Here is a 24,442-nt window from a genome sequence, read left to right on the forward strand (position 1 = left end):
GCTTCTCTGTCACCGGTAAGCCGTTATCTTGCGCCACGGAGCACTATGGCCGCTGTATTTGACAGGAATACATTCCTGTCTGTGTCTGTGACCCCCGTTCAACCCACAACCGGCAGGATTTGCCTTTCGTTTCTGCTGCTGGTTGAAATCTGTACTCGCACAGCGTGCTGAATGATTCTTTTGCTTGCACAAAACTATTTTTAGTCGCAACTGCCGACATTTTACTCCGTCCGTCACCACAGGCTGTTTGATTGCGTTATCAAAACACGCCGCTATTATTCGGCCTTGCTTTTCACTTATTCCACTGAATACCGAATGTGTGTTTTTTTGCAATATTCGGCTGAATATATTCGGTTACCGAATATTCGGTACATCCCTAATAAAATTGTTAACAGCTGACGGCTTTGTATTATTATAAAATCACAGTGTTCTTTCTGCTGCTTCAGAGAAGAGACAGAAACAAACAGGAAGAACTAGTTCTGTTGTTTGTACATGAAGACTGTCAATAATAAATTCATCTTTAAATATTAATTAGGGCTGTCAAGGGGTAAAAAAAAAAACCAAATTAATGACATGCTCTGTGATGAATGAATCTGAATTAATCGCATACATTGATTTTTGCCGTGAAAGTATTTAAGAAAATTCTAATTCAAATGAATGTTGTCAGATGTGTTGTAGTAAAGCTGCTGGATTTAGGACACAATTGTCCCCCTGTCCTCTACCACCCAAACTGGTCTGTAGTCCATTTTTCAAGGGAGCTATTTAGGGGGTGTACACATGTCGTGTTTTTTGCGCCCTCAAATTCATGGTTTTCAGTGTAGACGTCTGGTGGGCGCGCTCAAACGCCCCAGCGACACCGCTGTGTTACGCAGCATTCCTGGGTGCCTATTTTTCAGGGTGCAACAGATCAGCTCTGCACTTGGGATCTCAGGTAAACAGGCAGTGACACGGTGCTTGTTGAGTTTGCTTCGTAACTTCAGATGCAACCCGTTGAAAGCTGGCACAGAAAAAGCACAAGAGTAGCGCCCAATGCCTGAGCTTGGGTTTCCCAGGTGGTTAAAGATGTGGCATGTGTACGGCCCCTAAGACGGTCACAGGTAGACTGACTCAGCCTGAACACCTGGTCAAGTGTGGCTTAATGAGGCAGGCTGCTAGCATTAGCATCAGAGGCTATGCTAGCTCAGACCTCTGGGTTCGCTGCTGAATCCTTTGTGTTGAGGTGATATTTCAGACTGAAGTTCTGTGATGGAGAACAGTGCTCCTACCAACAGTTCCATCCGAGTGTTGTTTAGATGAGAATGTTCCACTCACGGGGTCGAGCAGCGTCGTCTCATCTGCCTCCATCATGTGACAAAGACACTGTGGCCTTCAATGGTGGAGTCAAAGGGCGCCATGGCATTAAACAGGTTATTTTGACAGTCCAAACATGAACGTCAGTATTCAGTTATTTTTGACATTTCTTAACATTCACAAGAACATTTAACGTTTCAGAGACGAAAGCGACAGCATAAAAATAACTGCATTGATTCAAATCGGTACAGCTCATTGTGTAGTTTTTAGAATTTTATTATCTACTATTTCTTTTTGTATTTCTAATCTTTTTTATTTTTTGTTGTCCAGCAGAACCAGTTAAACCAGTGCCTGTTCCCCGATCAATGCCCACTGTTGACCCCTCACTGCTCAACGCCCAGCAGCAGGGTAAGAACACACACACTTCTACACACCTCATGCATGCTGCGCTTACATACCAGTTGGAGTCTTTCTCCTTTGTCTGTCTTTCAATTCCCCCAAACTGACCAGAGAGCTGCTGGAGTTTGAACAAAAAAACCAAGACAAGGTTCATCCACTACAGATATTAAATGTGTTGTACTGTGTGTGTGCAGCAGCAGTTCTCTGATATCTGCAGAGGTTTTCCAGTCTGCTATAGATTAGATTTTAAAATACTGCTGCCTGTCAAAAAAATGTCTCAGTAGTTTGGAGCCAGAAACATTTCATCGAGCTCTTCAGCCCTCTGCGGTCCACGCGGGACGCTCGGTTACTATAGTGAAAACATAAAGATGTGAAGCTGTGCATAGCTGGAATGAATTCCTGAGACTGATCCAAACTCTGCTTTTAAGTGCAACCTTCAAGTCTTTATATTCGCTTCATTAAACTTTGACTTTTGTTTCATCAGCCTGTTTTTCAGCACCATCAGATGTTTTTATTTGTTCAGAAATTAAATCAACTTTCTGCACTTTATCTCTCCTTCAGAACGAGTGACTGAATGGAAGCGTTTCTTTTCTTTACAAAGACACACAGTCTAAGTAAACATGTGTGAAGGTCGAGCAGAGCTTCTTTTCTCATATAAACAGTCTTTAGTCCATTAAGTTACTCTCAGCAGATGCATTTAATATAACGCCATGTTTATCACTGATAGACTACAAGTAAGATAGAAATGTAACAAACCGAACGCATAACCCCTGCTGTACTACCTTTTACATTTCCTGTTCAAGGTGGGAATGATGCGCTGTTATTCCCCCTCGCCATTCTGTAAATAAGGTACGATCATGGAGTGCGGACAGAGTTGTCTCGCCTAGAAGTCGCCATGGGAGGTAATAACAGCAACAAAACGATGTCTGCAGAAACAGGACAACCGGCAGAATGGGATCATGGGCAGGATGGGTGTGACGTTTTGAAGTCGTGTTACAAATGTGACCCACCTCGGGAAACTTGAAAAGTAGCTGTTAGTAGTTAGCAGCTAACTCAAAAAAGAACAGCAGCTGAAAATGTCCACAAATTGTGAAAACAGGAACTCCTTCCCGTCTGAGCAGAAGACAAGATCAGCCGCCATATAACAGGGACGTAAACAGTTGTTATTGCCATGTTCTATTGTTTAGAATGCGCTGCAGGTGTTATATGTCACACTCTTGTGTTAAACGTCATGTCCGTCAGGCCTCTTTTGGTTCTAGATACCGGCATGCAACCTGGCCTCACTCGGAAGTCATTGAAAAAAAAACGGCGCTTGGTCACTGACTTCTGGTGTCAGACATTAATGAAAAAAGCCATCCTTTACCTGAATGTTTAAAACATTGCTGATTAAAACAAGTAAAGAGAGACAAGATCTCATGAGAGATTTATCAACATTTTTTATCAGTGTGGAACTGGATCCAAAACAGAACCCAACCCTACATGAGGGATGTTGAGACACCTCAGAGTGAAAGTGGTGGTGAGAAAAAGGATGACGACATGGCTTCTTTCACTGAGCTGCACAGTATGAGTGTTTTCAGAAACACCACTCTCCTGTCTGCTCGTCTGAACGCCAGAAGATGTTAAATAACCACTGAAGAAGTGACACTGCAGGAGACGGTGGTGACTGTGATGGTCTCCGTCTGATCGGTCCCTGCACCAGTCGTCTGTCTGCCATCTAACCCATCATTACAACCACACCACCGCCACTTCGCCGCAGTCTAGACTGTCATTAGCAGCTGGTGGTCAGCCGCAGAAACAGAGACAGACACTGAGGAGTAGAGAGATGGAGAGCTTCTAGTCTGAACGTAAAGCTCCATCCTTCTCCAATAATTCACTCTTTGCTGAATATTTCCCTGCTTCAGCAGTTATTGTAAGACATGTACGAGACACCAGGTAAAGTGAACATTTAGTTTCTCTTCTTAAAACTTCTTAAACCCTGCCAGAAAGCTGCTAGTCTGCAGTAAAGAAATGTTTCTCCAGCAGAATTCCTGAAGGTTAGATCAGCAGACTTGTGAATGGAAAGTTGGCGGTTCAACCCAAGATAATTCTCGGTGAGAAAAAGTAAAAAGTGCAGCACTGTCCGTCTTTACCACTGCAGAGCGCTGCATCATTTGCTACCTGTGCTCCAATCAGTGTGTCACAAGACAGAAGTCATATTCATGGAGCAGATGAAATGAAATGGTCTATTTTCTGGAGAGTTGATGCAAGTTGATGTTGGGACACAAAACAGAGTTGATGTGTGTCATGATGCTGGTGGCCTTTAGAGATGTATCATATCTGCCTCTATCTCTTCTACTGCAGAAAAAAACATTCACGTCTTGTTACCTCTCACTGTTTTCGGCTTCAGCTCAACCAAAAAGACCAAAATAAAGTTAACTGGTCGTCCATTAATCACCAGTGTAATCTTCACCTTTTGCATATCAATGTGTCTTCGAGTGAGACACTGAACCCTAAAACTGCTCCTGACAAGCAGGCAACATACTAATGACCACAAGCGGCGATTCCAGGGTTCAAGCCAGTGCAGACAAATGAAACTGAAAGGTTTGGTAGGACCAAGGCCTTTGACAGTTTACAGCACCTGTAGGAAAGATAACCAACTGGTTGAATGATGAACAAACTAGTGTTGTCACGATACCAAAATCTTTGTTTCGGTACCAATACCAATATGAATTTCGATACTTTTCGATACTCTTCGTTACTTTTCCTAAGGAAAAGTCCTTTTGGATACAAACCTTTAGAACAATAAATATTAGGGGTGTAACGGTACCAAAAAATCATGGTACCTCGGTACGGACGTCACGGTTTCGTAACTCAAATGTTCCACCAAGTTTGTGTTGTCTTGTGTTGTCTCCCTTTGCGATTCAGACTTTCTCTTGCCTTTTTTCACGTGCGCCAGCTGCAAATGTTGATACAGGTGTTGTCATACACACCACTTGCACAATCTGTGCTCCAATAGGAACAAGAAAGGCGTTTGTGCTCATAAATGAGTAAAATAAATTAACTAAATTAATGAATTGAATCAATTTCAAAGTACTGGTATTTTCCAAATGCAGTATAGTACCGTTTGGAATACTCTAGTACCGCGGTACTATTTTAGTACCGGTATACCGTGCAACACTAGTCCAAACCTTGATAGTGCCACGCTCTTTTTTTTGGCAGCACAGTCTCTTTCTTTTGGTCGATTGCAGAAACATGTTAGGGACATGCTTCAGTGGCCAAGTTAAAAATATCCACCAGGTTTGGTGATGTTTAAACACACCCTCATTGATTTATGGCCAAGTTTTGTGAAAGGCTGTTGCACATGTTTGGAACTGGTGGCGCCCCCTATTGACCGATTTCACAATCATTACACAATTACACAAGTTCTCCAACATTATTATTCAACATATCCTGCAAGTTTTGTGATCATTGTCAAATGATATCTGATCTATATTTTAATTTGTGTTGTGCCACACCCATTGTTTGCAGGAGTTAGGTCCATTGATGTGCTGAGCCACACCCTCTATAAGTTCATTGGTCAGTAACTTCAAAACATAATGAGATATCAACAAGCTTTTCATAACTTTTGCTGAGGTTAGTCAAATAATGATCCACAGAAAATTTGGTGCAAATCAGACTTATGGTTCAGGAGGAGATGTGAAAAGTGTGTTTTTAAAAAAATTCAAAATGGCGGAAAATCTAGTCTGTGGTCCTTACAGTTCCTGAGGCTTTTTCGTTAAGCACACTGAGCTGGATCTGTGTGTTGAATTTCAAGTGAAGGGGCGTGGCCTTTTGGTCTTAATTATAGCATCTCCATCTGGCTGATTGGCGTCATATTTGTTGAGCAGAATTTGCAAACAATTTCCAATAGTTAGTGAAAATTTGATGTGAGTATGATCTCAGGGGAATGTGTGAATATTTTTGAAGATAAATGAATAATAAATTCACACAAATACAGCAGTTTCAGTCACACAGGCTTGAACCTTTAATTATTAATTTATTATAATTATAAAGTTTTTAACTAAGTTTTAATCTAAACACGCTGCTCCATCAGCCTGTCGTTGTGACATCACGGTAAAATCCTGCTGCAGCTGTGGAGCCAGTAGGATCTGAGATCCGTGTTGAACCAGCCTTATTTTTCTGTCTTGTGTGCACACTCAGCACAACTCTCAACTGGATAAATGGGTGAAATGAATAACTCAACCTCTTTTTCAAGATTTCATTCAGACTGAACCGCCAAGTCACTGAGAGAGAAAAAGCACTTCCTCTCTTCACAGGGTGATTCCAGACACACTCGATAAACTGTGTGACTCGGGTAATTACACTTTTGTCCGATCGCTGTTACAATTCAAATGAAAAAGCCTGTTTGAGAAACACAGTGAGCCTCGGTTTGTGCAGATAAATGAGGGCGAATGTCAGGCAGCCTGAAAAGACGGCGCAGATTACCCAGAAAGCATGTGGACGTCTGTTGTTAATTTTCTATTATGATGAAACTTTTAAATTTACTCAGTCAGCGCTTCTCTCTCAGCTGGGCTCCTCTTTGGTTTTCTTCTCGTCTCGTCCACAAACTGCAGAGCATCAGAAAAAAAGGATTTTAATACGTTAATCAAAGGAGGCTGGTCGCATGAATTACAACAACTGTCTTTGATCAGTGGACCCCAGACATGAATTCGGGCATAAAGTTTTTTTTAACATTTATTACATTGTTGGACTGACAGATGTTTTTAAGTTTTCATTTGTATACAGAGTCTGAAACCAACTTGTCTCTCACCAAGTATTTTTTTTGTCTGCCTCTTTGAAGTTATACTGTATGAACCACTTTTAAAATATATGTACTGAAAAAGGAAGAACATTTAATTACATTTTGATCATATATGTTTATATACATGTTATTAAATGTGTGTTACTTCATCGCCAAACTGAAACCTACACATCTTTTCATGTACCGTCACACGACAACCTCACTGCTACTTAAAGGGATAGTGCACCCAAAAATGAAAATTTAGCCATTATCTACTCATCCATATGCCGAGGGAGGCTCAGGTGAAGTTTTAGAGTCCTCGCATCCCTTGCGGAGATCCAAGGGGAGAGGAGGTAGCAGCACAACTCCACCTAATGCAGGCTGACGGCGCCCCAGATTCAAACGTCCAAAAACACATAACTGAAACCACAAAATATCTCCATACTGCTCGTCTGTAGTGATCCAAGTGTCCTGAAGCCCCGACATAAAAAGTTGTTTGGAAAAACGTCAACTCTGTTCAAATGTTTGTGCACGAGATCAGCCACATGAACGCACACGAAGGTGGTGCCCATGTCTCACGGTCTCACGCAAGCGCACAGTCAGAGCTACAGGCTACAATGAGGCTAAAAACAGAGTTCAAATGACGTTTTTCCAAACAAGCTCTTTGTTAAACGTGCAGCATGTTTTATCTTCTTTTTTAAAGCTTTTGTTCTACATGTAACTGCAGCATTAAAGACCGCATGAGGCTGATCACTGCATCATTTTGAGTTTCACTTGGGTCATAGACCAAATGTTTAACACTTCAGAAATCTATTATATATGTTATAATATATAATATAATATGACAGCTATTTTAGATCTCGTCTTTAGATAAAAAATGTTTATTAGTTTAAGTCACATTTTAGTCATTTTATACTTCATAGTTGACGGAAATTCAAAACATTTTTTTAACAACTAATTCATGTCTCATAAATCAGAATCAAGGTGACAGGTTGTATAAAATAATGTGTGTGTCATGTCTCCAGCAGTGTTTGACAGCTTTAAGGGCTGATTTACGAGCACACACTTAATGATCTTCATTTATGCTCTCAACAAATAACTAATGTGAGACAACTAGGATTTGTCCCCATGTTCATTGTAAACTCTGACTTATCCATCTGACTGTTAAGAAGCAGAAACATAACTTCTTTCTTCATCTGCAACATGTTAGTCTGGAGGTTTAAACTGGTGTCCTCTCACAGAGTTGGTGATTCAAACTAAAAAACAGCTGTGAGGTCCGGCGGTCGGTGGCTGCTTGCTCCGCTGCCGTTCAGCAGCTAACGAGCGGAGCTAGCTGCTAACAGCCACCGCTGCAACTAACAAACTCCACAAATCCATTCAGCAGCTCCACCATCCACAGTCAGACACACACGGCTGATTATTTACTGCTGAGTTACAGCTCACAACTTGCACCAACGCAAACATCCTGGTGCAGACTATTTACTGGAGATAATCAACCTGTCGCTCATGTGGCATTTGAAGATAATTACAAGCATGGCCGTTCTCGGCTTTCAGTGTCCGATAGTCAACCACAAACATTTTCATCACCTCATCAACAAAAATGAAACAGATGTTGTCTTAGTTTTTATTATCAAGATTTATCTTTAGCTCCTCATCGTTTTTCTCAATGAAATTGACTCTGCCCATGGGAATAACATTTTGTATCTTGGAGTGAATCTCTAGATTCTTGAAGGCTGTTTGGACATAACAAGCAATTTGAAGATTGAGAATTGTAATCAGAATTTTTCAGTATTTTCTGATATTTTATCAACTCAACAATGAACCAAGTAATCATATAAAGAACTGAAAGATTAATTGAAAATAAAAATGATGGTTAGTTGCTGCTGTAGTTATGGGATTCTGTTTGTTGTGGTTATTTGGTGCTCAGTCATTTCTCTTTCTAAAAACTGATTGTTAGCCATGTTCCTTTTTTCTTTCTCTCTTTAACAATGATGTGTTTTTAGAAAATGATTGCTCAGATCATTTTTTATCATTAGCACCTTTTTTAATGGGTTCCTCCCTAAAGCACTGTGGTGTCTGGCTTTCTCCCTTCATTTTTCCACTATTTACCCTCCTCCTCCTCCCCCATCGTTGGGAGTATGCAGTCAGCATATTTGCTTTTTGGAGGAGCAGAGAAATCAGCCAGGGGATTATGGGCTTATGGTGCAACATTATTCAATCATTTTTTCCTGTTCTTCTCCAGAATGTCTCAGAGAGCAGAGGAGCATGTTTTACGAGCATTAGGAAGCCAAGAGAGACATTATGTGTTGCTCCATGCCTTCAGTCTGCGCTGGGTCTCAGAGTGGGGTCCAGGGACCTGCAGAGGTCCTTTATGGGGTCCCACCACGTTAACATGACATTACAGGAATAATTTGGTGTCGTTATTATTTCATGTGTGAGACATTAACTCAGCGAGAGACGAATTGCCTGTGTGGATCTTTAGATTTATCTCCTCTGCTGCGAGGAGGGGTCGTCAATTTTTTAATGTCTGCCTGATGTGGTGGGTTTACCTCCAAATACACCAGTGACTCCCCAGTTTAACCAGTGGACAAGGGAATCACAACAGCTTCCCGTCAACCACGGGTAAAATCACATAAAGCTGAAAAGCTCAGAGACAAGAGTTTACACGTTCATAAATTATACCCTTTAACTATAGAAGCCACTGTACTACACTTAGAATATTTTGTCTCACAAATTTATAATAATAAGAAGATTCTGGTTCTTCACCAATTGACCTGTTTATTAGGAACACCTACAGCCAATCAGTTTCCATTTCTAGAGGTGTTTTTATACACAGTAAGCTCCTGAATAGACATTTCTGTCTGTTTAGTTTTTAAGTCATAATCACACATTCCGTTGTTTGTTTTAGCCTCTTTTTTTTGAAAAGCACTTGGACAGAACCTTATAAAAAATGTAAAATGTTTATTTTCTTTGAATTTTATTTTTATTTAATCTTATGTAACCAGAAAAACCTCTTGAGAGCAACTTAAGTCCCGTTTATACGACAACAAATTCAAGCGAAAATGTTAAACTTTAGTTGAGTTTTGGCTGATCGTTTACACAACAGCGGCGTTTTGGGTGCCTGAAAACGCAGTGTTTTGAAAACGGGTTCCAGAGTGCACTGTCTCCATTGTCAGGTAAACTTGCGATATGCAGTTCCTCTGTAGACGGAGACTTCTCGCACATGTTCACAGTCACTACTCATCCGCAAGAAAGTCGACCATCACACCAACAATGGCGGACTCCCGAGCTCTGTTGTGCTGCTCACCCTGTTGAATTTATCAAGGCTTCTGTGTGTAGATTTACTGTAGCAGCTCCACCTCGTCGTCAGTCCAGACAAACGTTCGTGCGGTTGCCATTTTGTTTGTTTATACATCACCGCTTTGTAGAAGGAAGTGCATGTGCGCAGACATGTGTTGTTTCATTACAAAGTCACACCAAACTACTTTTTTCAAAACAAAATGAGAAACAATTTCGTTTTCAGCGGATCATTTTCATGTAAACATGGCCTTTAATTCCTTCTGCAGAATATTCCACATATAGACCCTTTTCACTGTCAGTAAACAGTATGGTGTTATTTGGTGGGCGGGGCTTAGCTGGAGGCACAACAGTTCTCCACAGACATTAGCTAGCACTACCTCGAAAGTTCTGTTGGCCTGTTTCAGACAATGGAGGAAGACCTCTGAAAAGGGTCTGTCAGAAATACTCATTCCCAGTGCCAGAGCTCACTCTTGACTGATTCTGACTGTTGGGGAATAATCCTCTGTGGTTACCTTTCAAATGAGTCCAAAGATGGAACATTAAGGGTTAAATGTTGGGGGTAGAAATCATTCTCCAAACTTTATTCAGACTCAGTGCCTCTAAAATCTGCTGTAAAGCTGCTGTTGTCTGTGGTGGAGCTGTTTAATATTATTCTTCAGTAATGTGTTTTGACTTTGTGCCGTCAGTCATTTCAGAGATCTGCAGCTGTGTGAGTTCATGTGTTTGATATGGAGACTGTGTCTCATGGAGTGTTAGCAGAGAACAGTGTGGACGGATGGTTCCAGTTAGAGACTGTCCTCTGGGGAGGGAAGGAGACGCAAGAGGAGGGAAGAAAGGAGGTAGGATATAGGAGGAGGAAAGGAATAAAGGGTAAGAGTAGGAAAAAAACAAAGGGCCAGAAAAGAAAGATAAATGAGTTTCAGCATTTCGACTGGAGAGACAACGAGGCCGGAGAAAGAGAGAAAAATGTGCTCAGAAAGGCGGCAGAGATGATACATAAATTATATTATTCAGATGACATTGATAATAAATTGCATTTCATTTTTCATCAGTTTAAAAAAATGACAAAACATCCGCCATCATTCACCTGCTTTTCAATTCCTTTTCAAATTGAAACACTTTTATTCATTGAGACTCCAGCCAGCAGCAGCGGCGGCATTTTGATTATTTCAGCAATGCAAGACTTCTGTTCCCCTTTGTACTGGTTAGAAAAAAGAAAGGCACATTAACAGACCATAATAATAAAGCACCCGCCACATGAATAGCATTAAACTTAAAAGAGAGGACGGAGTGAGGAAGAGGAGATGTTTGATGGAAATCAGGGAGGATGAATTGGTAAAAAGAGGAAAAAAGAAATGTGTTAGAAAGATGGAGAGAAGAGGGTAAAAACAGTTGGTGGCGAGGGAAAGGAGAAGTTCAAGAGGAAAAATACAAGAAGCGAAGGGTCGGAAAGGTGAAAGGAAGGAGACAGTACCTGGCCAAAAGTATCTGGACACCTCTGTCCACAGATCCAGTAAAAGAATGATCTTTAAGGACCTTTATGAGGAGGTGATCTGTGTTCCTATAGGACACACTGCAGCCCTGTATGTGGAGCAGGGTGTATGTCGTCTATGCTGAGGTGTTACACCCACTGTACGAGGTCGTAGTTCCTCCAGGCTCAGCTGCAGACCTCCAGGGACTTTGATGGGTGGAGGCCTGCGAGTGTAATAAGCTGCAAAAACACAAAGAGGAAAAAAAACACACACATTCATTTTCAAGTTTAATTTGTCAACAGAATTCTGGAGACGTGCCAGAGGGAGAGGAAAGCCTTCTTACACGGAGCTGATCAATAATTAATCAGAAAACAAAATGATTTAAAACACTGGGAAGTGAAACAGGAGACAGAACACATTAGTTTCAGTGTCAGGCCTGTGTTGTTGGTTTAGTGCGTGTGTGTTTGGCAGCGGGAGTCAAGTTTTTTCTAAAGCTGTACAAGAAGAAAAATCAATGTTATGACACACTTACCCAGACACACACACATAAGTCAATCATTATCAGCTCTCCGATCACACGCACTTGTACAGCGACCTGATCGCCAGAATAAATGTTGGTGTTGTACGTTGCTGTGAATCACATTTGTATGTTATTATATAGCACAGCTGTTCCCAAACTTTTTCCTGAAGAGACCCGTTTCTATCACTGAGTAAACTGACCCCTCACTGAATGACATATTTCATGAATATTCCATGTCACATTCAGTCCATAACAATAAAGACCAAAACACAGCAGCAACAAGCGGCGTGCGTCAAAAAATGCACCCCTATTATTTTCAATGTACAACCCCACAGTGGGGGCAGCTAGATGCATGTTGGTGCTCCTGGACACCCAGCAACACTTCACACCACTGTCCTGTTTCCAGCCTCACTGCCCTCTGAATTAAATGTATTTTTCCCCACTCGCTCTCTGCTTGTACAGACCAGCTCCTGTAGCAGCTCTTTCTCTGCTCCTATGGCAGCTTGACTCCTCTCTTCACCATGAATGTATGAACTGAACTCTGTAGCTGTTACTGTGTCTCATGTGTGATGAAGAATGGATGAGGAGAGACTCATAGTTGAGGTGAAGAAATATTCAGAGTTAAACGATTCACAATCCCAACATTATAAAGACAATGGCCAAAAAGATACTGCCTGACAAGTCGATCGGCTCTTCAGGTGAGAAATCAACTTTAATTAGAGGCTGTCCAAACATGACTTCAAACTAATGCAGAGGTGGAGAAAGTGCAGATCTTTCGGTGAAAGTAGTAATGACCTTGTGTTATTGTCTGTTAACAAGTTGCAGTGTGACGCATCCGGTGTGTTTTCATCTTAACAGTGCAGAACAACTAATAAACTGTACAGTGAAGCTAGATGTTTAGCTGCTGGACATTTGTGTAAAATGAGCAATTGTGATGAATTTTGAGAAGATTATTGTCTGTGAATTTTGCATCAGAGATTCCTGATATCCGTAGGAATGCTTATAGGATTCTCTGTATCATATACTCTAATCTTGTACTCCACCCCCATTTTGTAGCAAAAACGCCTAAAATGACATACCCAAATTAAAATGAGTGTAGCTTCTGCACCGCTCTGAATACATGCATGCATGAGGTCTTGCCAGAAAGAAAACTCTCTGAAGTTTCTTGTGAAAGTGTCAGAAACACTCTAGGTGATACAGAGACAGAGTAATGGGCCTCTGAAGTCAGTAAAAAATTGAAGATTTTGCCTAAAATAAAAAATAAAAAATGTGTTTCAGGATGAATAACTGTCTGTGGCTTCATCTGAGCAGGTAAATGACACTATGGGGCAGTAGGCACACTATCAATGAACATTTGTTTCAAATTTGAAGAAGACTGCGCAAAGTATGACCATTCTACAGTGTTTTTTCCATGAAAAGATCCAGGCGAAATCCATAATAAATAAAAGAAAAATTATGTTATTTTTGAAAGGTAGAGAGCTTCCTGAATCATACCAAACATCACATGGTTTGATGACGTAGTGTGTCTGGGAGATACCATTTAACAGAGGAGCGAGAACGTTGGTGTCCTGGCGGAGTTAGAGAGGTTAAAAAAAATCATACATTCTTAAAAGGCTTCTTTTTTGAGAAATCCCCTCTCACCCCCTTTAGCTCATCCAGTTACTGCCATCAGGCGGACGCTACAAAGTCCCACTGGCCCTCAAAAACATCTACAAGAAATCCTTCATTCCCTCTGCGTAACCATCCTGAATGATCTATAATACACACTGCACTTTAAGCTGCTTCTTTCAGCTGCTGTTTTAACAGTCCATTTGTTTTGTTTTAAATGTGTTTTAAATGTGAATCGTGTGTGTTGAGCCTCGTCAAAGGAACATTTCTGTCACTGTTGGCACAGACAATAAAGTTTATCTATCGTCTTGATTTGTGGAATAGTTTTGAAAATCACTACATTTAAAACTGAGATATGAACGCAGCTGTGTGCATATGAACATCTGTTTGGGACTTTTAGGTATATTTAATATACAGTTTGTTAGTTTCTTTCATTTTCAGTGTTGAAATGCAAAGGCAACCAAAAAAACAATGTAAAAAGGGCAGATGATATGAGCTACACCTTTTCAGTCAGCTTTGATTTGTTACTACTTCAAAAGTCATGACTTTTTTATTGTATAGTTATCATGTTTTTATATTTGTGTATTTGAGTTTTATTAGTTGAAAATAACTGAGATAAAAGAAACTAATGTGTCTTATTGCTCACTTGTTGAATGTCTAAATGTCTAAATGAGAGGAGGAAGAGCTGAACATTATTAAATCATTCGTGTTTGGATAAGTTGGTTTAGAAAAATGTTTCGTCCTGAGATGTGAAGTGAAAGTTTGTGGATTGTATCTTTACAGAGAGATGAGCTCACAGGGAGCGGTCTGTCTCCGAGGGTTGGAGGACACTGCATGTCTCTCTTTATTAAATACTGCAGTAATGAGAGCTGATCAAAGAGAAGCTTCACTGTGTGCACTTATACACACTCTCACACACACACACACACACACACACACACACACACACACTTACTGTCTCCTGACTGACAGCGCTCGTCGTCGAGCAGATTACAGTCGAGTCTTTCTTTAAACACTTCGCATGACACTGACCTCCGAGCTCTGCAGCAGGTACGTCTCCATCATCAATTACCCACAATCCCTTCAGTGCTGACAGGTGATTATGGGCTGGAGGAGACGATTTTCCATGACGCACATCGCTTTAAGTGCTTTAATGGGACGATTTCCTCCAACTACATCTTGCTGTTCTTTGAGTTTGATCTTTGTTTGATCTTCTCCAGTTAAAACTTTCACAGCTTCTCTCATTAATACGTATGTGGCGCTTGATGGATGAAGGAATTATTACAGGGATGTATCGACTGTGAAATTCTGGGCTGATACTGATGTTTTGTTGTTTATTTAGTTTTTGTTTTTATTTATCCCCATTTTGTTCCAGGGAAACAAAGAAATCATCATTATAGAAAAATAACATAAATGTTTTTAACGAGATTCAGCCGTTCATCACACCACCTCTGAATGGGCACACATTACATCACATCATTAATGAAACAACCTTTAATAAATGCTTCTTTCACATGAAAACTTTTCTTAAACAACGGCTTCAAAAGTCTTTTTACTGTATCTAATAAATCATAATTTCCTCTCTAATATCTGTTTTATATTTCTGTGAAAACATCGACACATTTCTCCTTCAAACAGCTGAATTTATCCAAGTTTCTCACCATAAAACTACATTTTACAAGATTACAGTGAACACATCATGAGAACGTTATAATTTACCTTCAGCCAATACTCATTTTTACTGAACGAGCTTGAACTCATCATTATGTAACCCAGTGTGCCTGAGCTGTTAGTTCCATCAGCTGCTGACAGCTGACGTTAACTAGCTGCTAACTGCTAACAGCTAACGTTAACCAGTTAACTGCGTCCTTTAGTCCCGAAGGCATCCCGGCGAAGATCTCTGTTCATCCCAAACACATTTTCTGTTGTCCTTTGGTTGATGGGATGACATTAGTCTGAAGCTCTGCTTGTTAGCCTGAGGCACAAAAGAAAAACATCGACCACCGCCAACAGTGATGTCATCTTATTTGCTGATAGGCCAGTGGCAGTTAACAAGGAGAATATCAGCCGATAACGATGTGCTGGTAACGATCAGCCGATTAATCAGTGCATCCCTATGTTCCTTAAAAGAAGAAGACAGTCTCAAGGGAATTTCTTCAACTTTGGCACAAATGTCCACTTGGACTCAAGAATTAAGTGATTTGTTTGTGGTGGATAAGAGTCAAAGGTCACTGTGACCTTGTCTGTCTCATTCTCGTGAAAGCGATATCTCAAAAACACCATTAGGAAATTTCTTCAGATTTGGCACAAACGTTTGCTTGGACTTGAGTCTTGACTTTACTAATGAAATGACTGGATTTTGGTGGTCAGAGTCAAGTCTATGTGACCTTGCATTTGTCCCAGTCTCGCGAACACGATATCTCAAGAAAACCTTAAGAGAATTTCTTGAAATTTGACACAAACGTGTGTGAAGCATCAATGTTTTCACAGATATGGATGGAAACTACAACCGCAACTTTGACTGAGGTGGTCATTGTATTTTGAATTTGCAAAACATTTTGTTCATGCAGTTTGTCTGAAACATCTCAAACAAATTTGGTCAGATATTGAATCAGTGTCACTGATCCTAGGTGTCCTCTTTGACATTGTTCTGATTTATGTCATTTAAACAAAGTATTTTTGGCTGTTGGACAAAAACAAGACACGAAGACGTCACTTTGAGCTCCAAAAACTTTTAATGAAAATTTTAATTTTTTCTCTGTCAGTTTCCTAAACATTTGATTTATTGAACAAATGATGGAAAGATGACTCTAAAATTAAAGTAATTAGTTGTAACTCTGAGATTTTCTTGGATCTTGTTTCCTACATCATAGACTCATATTAATAATTCAAATAAGACAATTTACAGAAGCACTTTAATGATGTGTTTGTTTTCCAAAGTTTCTGCTCAAACTCTGAGATTGACTGCAATGTTTCTGTTTGACGACAGTTTCCTGATTTATCTCTGCTGTGAAACCAGCATCGTCCTCGTCTGTGTGCAGCTGTGCGTCGCCTCACTGCCTCAGTAATCAGAAGTGATTTCTCCTCACTGTTCCTCTAATTGGCTCGTAGCTGTTGTTAACTGATATCAGACTGTGATCTCACTGACTTCCTCCTCTCTGCTCCCCTCCCCCTCCTTATCTTCTTCCCTCTCTCTCGTCTCTCCTCCCGTCACCCCGCCCTCCTTCCACCCCTCCATCCAGGCGGTGTTCACCTCTCCCCGGAGGACTTCACCAAGGCCCAGAAATACTGCAAATACGCCGGCAGCGCCCTGCAGTACGAGGACGTCACCACGGCCATCCAGAACCTCCAGAAAGCCCTGAAGCTCCTCACCACCGGCAAAGAATGAAGCCTTTGTCCTCCCATCTGATCCCTCCATCCCTCCTTCCTTCCTTCCATCCCCCTCTCTTCTCCCCAGCAGCGCCGCCGCTCTATCTGTCACTGATCTGTCCCACAGCGAGCGGACGACGCAGGCATGAACACACACACTCACACTCACACACACACACTCTGAGGCCGGCCTGTGAACAGAGCTGTTGAGCTCGGCGTCAGAGGAGGACATGATGGAAATCAGTCTGCGACAATGGCTGCCTGTGTCTCACACTGACGGACTGACGGACGGACTGACTGATAATTAATAATTAGAGCCCAAAGATCAAAGCTTCATTATTATTGACCACAGAGAGCTGCATGATGATGTTTCTCTGTCGGCAAACAGAAGTTACCATCCCAGTGGTTCCCTCAACAAAAAGCCAGTTACATCATTCCATTGAATTTTGAATTATAGCAGAAAATAAACTCTGTGACAAACAAACGTTTATGATGCACGTTTTGTTCAGCGAAATAATCTTCACTAATGAACCACTTTTATGATCGTTGAAGCTTAAATTCAGAAGTACAAAGCTAATGCTAGGCTACAAACAAACCACACCACAGTCACATGACTTAACGTCACCAACACAGCGAGGCTGTAAAGTCGTGTTCGGTGTGATGACATTCTGTAGTCTCATTTAGCCACTTGTTAACAACCGTCTTTCTTAGGACATGCTAAAGCTTCGATATTCACAGAGAGGTTTTTACTGACATATTTTGTGGCAGAAGCCATGAAAGTCTCCTCAGCCTGTGTTAACCACAGAACTTAATTCAGACATCTAACCCCAAAACCCACTGACTTCACGACGAGGGAACTGGAGCGGTAAAATGACTCATTTGCAGCTTTTAGGACTCATTCCTGCACGACTCTACTGGGTTCTAACAGATTCACACATATGGTCACAAACAGCACATTAAAATCATCCCTGTGACTCTGAGTTTAGGCTTCTTTCCGAACAATCAAATATCAACAAAAAAATCAACTCAAGGGTCACTGACTGGCTTTTTGTGGAGCTTCTGTGCTCAGTTAGTTAATCGTACACCGTTCAGAGTTCGGAGTGGGTTACAGATAAAGTCAGTTAGACAGGATTAAAGCAAAACATCACAATGAAACCCACTGATGATAATTGGTGGAGCTGGAGTCAGGTGTGTCGGGCTTTGATTAGGCCCAAACAAATCAGGTCTGACATAACCCCGCACAGTTTCTGTCCAAGCCCGACCCGAGCCCGAACCACAACGACACTTTGGGGCCTGAGCCTGATTAAAAACAGAAATTTCCACCTAAAGGAAAAAAAAAAATCAAAACATGTTTTTACAAGCTCAGTGCTGACATGTTTCCTCGCACAACTTCTTCTTCCCTTATTCCAAGAGTCTGTCATTGGCTCTGTGTCTTGTGCGAGACAGGTTCAGCACCGTGTCCCAAAAAATTGGCAAGAACCCGACGTCAATCAACCTGGTGGTTTGAGTCAGTCAGAGCCCCGGTTGGGCACGGGCAGAAAATCAAAGCTCTACAGGTGAATTAGCTTAGCTTAGCTTATCTTAGCTTAGCGTAAAGACTGGAAGCAGAAGGGAAACTGTTAGCCACTTTTACAGTTCTTTGTGTTTGCTCAGATTGAAAAGATGAGATACAATATGAGTCAGTGATCTTTGGAGGTCTCATACAGGAGGTGTTGAATTTTCGATATAGACAGAACCAGGCTAACTGTTTTCCCCCTCTTCCAGTCTTAATGCTAAGCTAGGCTAATTGTAATTGTGCTGATATGAGTTTGACATCCATCTTCTCATCAGACTCTGCAGGAAGCCAGAAAGCAGAAAATGTTCCTGTAAAAGGACGAATGACTGATCAGCTGACATGATCCATGACTGACGAGGACACTAACAGACGTTAAAGACAGAAACTTTTAGATGACAAAGATTCAACACTGAAGGTTCAGATGGTTTACTGACGGACAGAGCAGCTCGCAGGTCATTTACACGCTGTGACTCTGCAGAATCTGATCCACGAACCAACAGACTGTCAACTTTGAGCCAGTTTCTTTCAGTTGAGACAGAAAACCTTTTAATGTTCTTATCTGTGAAAATGAATCAGAATGTATCCGACCGTCGACACTTCCTGTCCTTTAATTTGACTCCATGTCTCGTTGTGTCTCATCGTGTCTCATCATCCAGCTCAGACAATAAAGACTTTGGTAACTCAGTGAAACAGCTGTTGGAGTGAACTCATGCAGGAATCTTCTGAGTTCTTGTTTTTTGGAGGTTTTTGCCCTGACGTTGTTTTAATGTGTTGACACATCACTTCCTGTGTATATGATGGTTTTATTTCTGAGAGCCGGCAGCCGTCTGCTTTTTTCTTTTCTGATATTTAACATTTAAGTTTCTCTGAACTTCTTCTAGTGGGACTGTAAAGGTTTTCACAAACATCTGTCAGAATCACAGAGATTCAGTTTGAATAAAATATTTGAAAATGATCCACGACTCTGTTTTCAGGCTGAAGTTACTGAACTGTGAGCGAGGAGACGTTAACTGCTATGTTTTTATGCTTCAACTCTGGTGTGTTATGTTTGCAGGTTGTCCGTCTGTCCGTCCTATTATTGTGAACACAACATCTCAAGAAAACCTGGGGGAATTTCTTCAGATTGGGCACAAACATCCACTTTAAGTCAAGGATGAACTGATTAGAATTTGGTGGTCGAAGGTCAAGGTCACTGTGACCTTGCAGCTGTCTCATTTTCGTCAGTGTGATATCTCAAGAACACCATGAAGGAATTTCTTTAAATGTGGGAAAAACTTTCACTTGGACTCAACAATGAACAGATTAGATTTTGGTGGTAAAAGGTCACTGTGACTTCGCGGCTGTCTCATTTTCATGAGCGCAATATCTCAAGAACGCCTTAAGGGAATTTTCTTTAAATGTGGCACAAACGTCCACCTGGACTCACAAAATAGCTGATTGGATTCGGATATCTCAAGAAAACCTTTAGGGAATTTCTTTCAATTTGGCACAATAATCCACTTAAGGTCAAGGATGAAGTGATTGGAAATTTGTGGTCAAAGGTCAAGGTCACAGTGGCCTTGCATCCGCTTAATTCTTGTGAATATGATACCTCAAGAACAACTTGAGGAAATTTCCTCAAATTTGGAGCAAACATTCACTTGGACTCACATATTAACTGAACTTGGTGGTCGAAGGTCAAGGCCACAGTGACCTTGCATTCGTCTCATTCTTGGACTCCACGATGAGCTGATTACATTTTGGTGGTCAAAGGTCACTGTGACCTTCCGTCTGTTGCATTTTCACTAATGCAATATCTGAGGAACACCTTGAGGGAATTTCTTCTTATTTGGCAAAATATCCACTTGGAATGGACTGATTAGAATTTAGTGGTCAAATGTCATTGTAACTTCACAAAACATGTTTTTGGCCATAACTCAAGTATTCATATACTTAGTATGACAAATCTTTACACAAATGTCTAACAGGATAAAATAATGAAGTGATGACATTTTGTATCCAAAAGGTCAAAGGTCAGCTTGACTGTGACATCATCATGTTTTAACGTCATACCTCAGGAACAGAAGGGGAGACATTTGGTCAGATACTGAATTGGTGACTCTAATCTTGAAACTGTGCTGATTGTATAGATCTTCTGTGCTGCCAGGGGAACGATAACAGCTGATCTATATGTTCATGATTAATAAAAATGAAAAGTTATGTTTTTTGTATCAAAAAAAGCTTTTGTGTAAAAGTTGATAGAAAATTTACTCTTTCTTTTTCTAAGATTCACAGACGTGCCTGAATGAGACACTAAAATTTGAACAATCTGTAAAAAGATGAGTTTTAATCCAGTGCTTATTGATAACAGCAGGGAGTTGTTGATCAGTGACTGATCCTGTGTGGGTGTGTCGATGTTCTGTCTGATGGAGGTCAGAGAAAAGTGACATGTGTTTCCAGTTTAGTTCATGGTGATATTTTCTGAGGCCACTGAAGGAAGCAGGAAGTTACAAACCTAAAGTTCAAAGTGTCTCAACTCATCTTAAAACTCATCAACACGACTTCACACGAGCCACAACTTTACCTTGTTACACAACCCGTCACTGCACTGTGAAAAGGTTCGCCTGGAAGGAGACTTGTATTTTTAGTCTCTACTACAACATCAAAAAACACCTGTATCCATCCTCTGTTTGAGGTGCTTCGTTTTAGCGCCTGTCCCTTTAAGACCCGCCCTCCTGAGAAAGCTCCGTCTGCTCTGATTGGTCAGTATTTACAGGTCGTCTGTATCTCTGCATCTCTTCACCGTCACTGCAGCTGGACTGTAACAGAGAACGGCAACACTTTGTACCGTGAGAAATCATCAGCAAAGCTTCTAAACACAAACAGACATGTTTCAGCAGGAATCTGATCTGAAATCAACATCAGCAACAAGATGACAGGTTTATGTTAGCATGTGGCTACATGTAGTGGTGTATGAAATGTAATGTTTCTCTGACGTTAGCACGTAGCTACACGTAGCAGTGTATGTAATCTAACATTTTCCTGATGTTAGCATGTAGCTACAAGTAGCAGTGTATGTATTGGAACATATCCCTGATGTTAGCACGTAGCTGCATGTAGCAGTGTGTGTAATGTCACGTCTCCCCAACATTAGCATGTAGCAACACGTAGCAGTGTATTTAATGTTTCCCTGATGTTAGTGTGTAGCAGTATGTGTAGTATAATGTTGATGATAGCAATATGTAGCAGTGTATGTAATGTAGCATTTTCCTGATGTTAGCATGTAGCTAGTCTCGCCACCAGACAATCAGAGATCTCCACCTTCTGATAGTCTGGGGACACTCCTTTCTAAAGTGTGTGTTTAACACACCGGCGAAAACGGCCGGCAACAAAGCAACGCCTCTTGCATTTTTGAAAAGGACACGCCTTCTCGGAAATGTGCGCTCCCCCTTTTCTCGTCTGCAAGGAAACAAACACACAGAGAGCTTGAAAATGGATGCCGAGAGATTTAACTCCGTTTTATCAAACGTGTGCTCATCCGTGAAGAAAATATTTTTTCCAGCGGATGTCTTAGTTACAACATGATTGAGCTAATTGGAGTAGTTTCGTGTCGTATCCGACAACGGGAGGCTTTTAACAGATGACGTCCTGATGTTAGCTTTGCTGCTAGTGTTAGCTGTCCCTGTCAGCTGCAGCCACTGATGCTTTCTAGACATCGTGATTTCCCAAAACTGAATAAATACCACACATAGCAACACAAAACTGCTTTGCTAGCTCAATCATGTTGTAACTAAGATATCCGCTGGAAAATACTGGAAAATATATTTTTTCCGACCGTTTAATGAGTTATTACCTATTACAGACACCGCTAATGGCTAACAGGGCTAACAGCTAACGGTTAGCCCAGTTAAACGTGCACACAGAAATAGTAATGTTTGTTCAATCATTGTGTTTATAGACTTTACAAACATCGGATTAGTCCAAACGGTGATACAGTGATGTGAAAAATGTGATATATAGGCTATATATATATATATATATATATATATATATATATATAGCTAAAAGCTCTGCTGGTTTTCTACCCGTAAGTATTTGTAAACAACAAGGCGATTCCCTCTAACATTATAGTCCGGCCGGACGGATGAGTCATGGCCTTGTAAAAGATTATGTTTGTTTCTTTTAGTTGGCGAGAATGTGTCGCCGCAAACGCGACAAACATCCACTGAACTTGCATTTTCTGCGACCACAGCTGAGCCATTTTGTACCGCTACACGTGTTTCTAGTGGGACTATGTTTACAAGCACAAGAGTTCAGTGAGCCACCGAAGGACCGCCCTGCGGATTTACTATTGGTTCTGCAACATAGGGAGTTTTTTTAAACTCTGAAATTGTATCCGGCCATCTAAACACAAAATCAGGGAGAAAGTCATCAGTCTTTAGTTAAGCAAAGCGTCTAAAGACTGACTTGTGAGTCCAGCATGTAGCTAACTGCAAGGAGCAGCGTCAGAGAAACACTGATTTTTTTTTCAATATGAAACGTCTTTATTCAGTGTGTTTACTGGTGTAAATCAGCTGATCTGTTGTTGTTTTTTTATTTCATCTGGTTGCAATCTGCAGTTCACACTGATAGACGCTACTGAATCCCCCGACACACTGTTCCTTTAATCTCCCCGTCTGTAGTTTCGACCATCTGAGGACAAGCTGAAGTTTGACATCGTTGAAACATTTGGAGGAAAAATAAAAAAACATTCTGCTGTTTTTTGGATCTTTGATCCAAAGATTCTCATTCCATAAATGCTTGTTGAGTATTTTTAGCTTTAATGGACCCTGATGGAAAAAACTCAGTGTTTGGCGAACGTCACACGATCACCTGCTCACTGCTCACTGCTCACTCAGGACTGTTTCGGGTCTGCATGTTTGGTTTTGTGTTGTTTCTTCAGAACATCAGTTTCTGTCACTAAAAAAAGACGTCTTTGCCTTTTTCACTTCTCAGGGGCGTCTCTCCTTGTAATCAGGGTTAAAAATGTCACTTTGAGTTAATGACAAAAATATTCAACCTCAGTAACAGCCAGCAACACTGATTGTAGAGCTCAATCAACGACCTGAAATAATCTCCAAATTTTAAAGAAACATTTTATTTATGTTGAAACTATTTTAAGCTACTGACCTTCAAATCCCTGCTGAACACAGTCGTCCTGTTGAATCAGACGTTTTCAGATTGTCAGTAACTTCCTTTGAAACTAAACTCATCCAGTCGATTCTGAACCCTCCAAAATATTTATTTATTCAATTTGTTTTTTCTATTTTTTTTTTTTTTGTATTTTTTTCTATTTGATTGAACTTGTTTATCTGAAGCTGCAGGAGGACACAGTAGGACAGCCGTCTGTCCTCCTCGTTCCTCCTGCATCTGTCTTTTCAATTATCTGCTCTTCAAATTAAAAGTCTTTTTGCTAGCTCTCCTTGACCGGTTTCACCGTTTGCCTCCATTTAAGGAAGAAATAAATCATCTCGTCAAGTTTTTTAAATTATATTGATTTAATTTTACCTTGAGGACCTCTCTTCACCTCCTGTGCTTTGACTCTGCTCCTCTGTCATAAAACTGAATTTATTTTGGGAGCGTTTCTGCCAGGGACACAAAGTTTTCTTTTTATTGATGTTATATAATCCTGTTCTCTCTGTGAGAATGTTGTGTTTCAGAGTGGTGGTCAGCTCCTCTGTTGTACTCACATGTTCTCGTGTTAGTCCATCTCTGATATTGTCTGACTTCCTGTCTGTGTCTCTCAGCTCTGAGCCCATTGGTTCCAACTGAAGATGTGAATCTTTACAAAGATATAGTTTCATCAGTTGGTGTTTAACAAACAGGGAAAATGTGACTTTTTGGGGACTATTTTCAGTGGCGGGTTAATCCACATTTGCTGCACCAGTGAGTGTCAGTGTCAGCAGGACGGTGTGTGAAATAAACTGAAGTGTGTGTGTTCCTGGTGATGAAGGAACATGTCAGTGACACAGTGTGGCTCACTTTAAAGGAGGAACTTGCATGCACGGACGCAGCTTTTCTCACTGCAGGTGGAAGCTTGTTTCATAATAAGCTCAAAGGGCGTGGCGCTACAGGCCCCCATCACTTAAAGGGAAACGTGGGAAAAGAAGCTCAATATCACAGATGATATCTGAGATGGTGTTTGTAAAAGA

The 24,442-nt window shown here is 40.9% G+C and overlaps 1 protein-coding gene across 2 annotated transcripts in view; it reads left to right on the plus strand.

Moving 5' to 3' along the window:
- vta1 (vesicle (multivesicular body) trafficking 1) overlaps positions 1 to 19,227 on the plus strand; it is a 102,729-nt gene extending 83,502 nt beyond the window's left edge. Inside the window, exons 7-8 of one of the 2 annotated variants that reach the window (XM_033648922.2) lie at positions 1,624 to 1,698; positions 16,591 to 19,227. In XM_033648922.2, coding sequence (XP_033504813.1) covers positions 1,624 to 1,698; positions 16,591 to 16,736 — 221 coding nt within the window. In that variant the 3' untranslated portion in view covers positions 16,737 to 19,227. Of the gene's footprint in view, positions 1 to 1,620; positions 1,699 to 16,590 lie in introns of both variants that reach the window. The other variant, XM_033648921.2, reaches the window with a different exon arrangement.
- The last annotated feature ends 5,215 nt before the right edge of the window (positions 19,228 to 24,442 follow it).

Source organism: Epinephelus lanceolatus, chromosome 13, assembly GCF_041903045.1.
Source record: "Epinephelus lanceolatus isolate andai-2023 chromosome 13, ASM4190304v1, whole genome shotgun sequence".
Classification (NCBI taxonomy): domain Eukaryota; kingdom Metazoa; phylum Chordata; class Actinopteri; order Perciformes; family Serranidae; genus Epinephelus; species Epinephelus lanceolatus.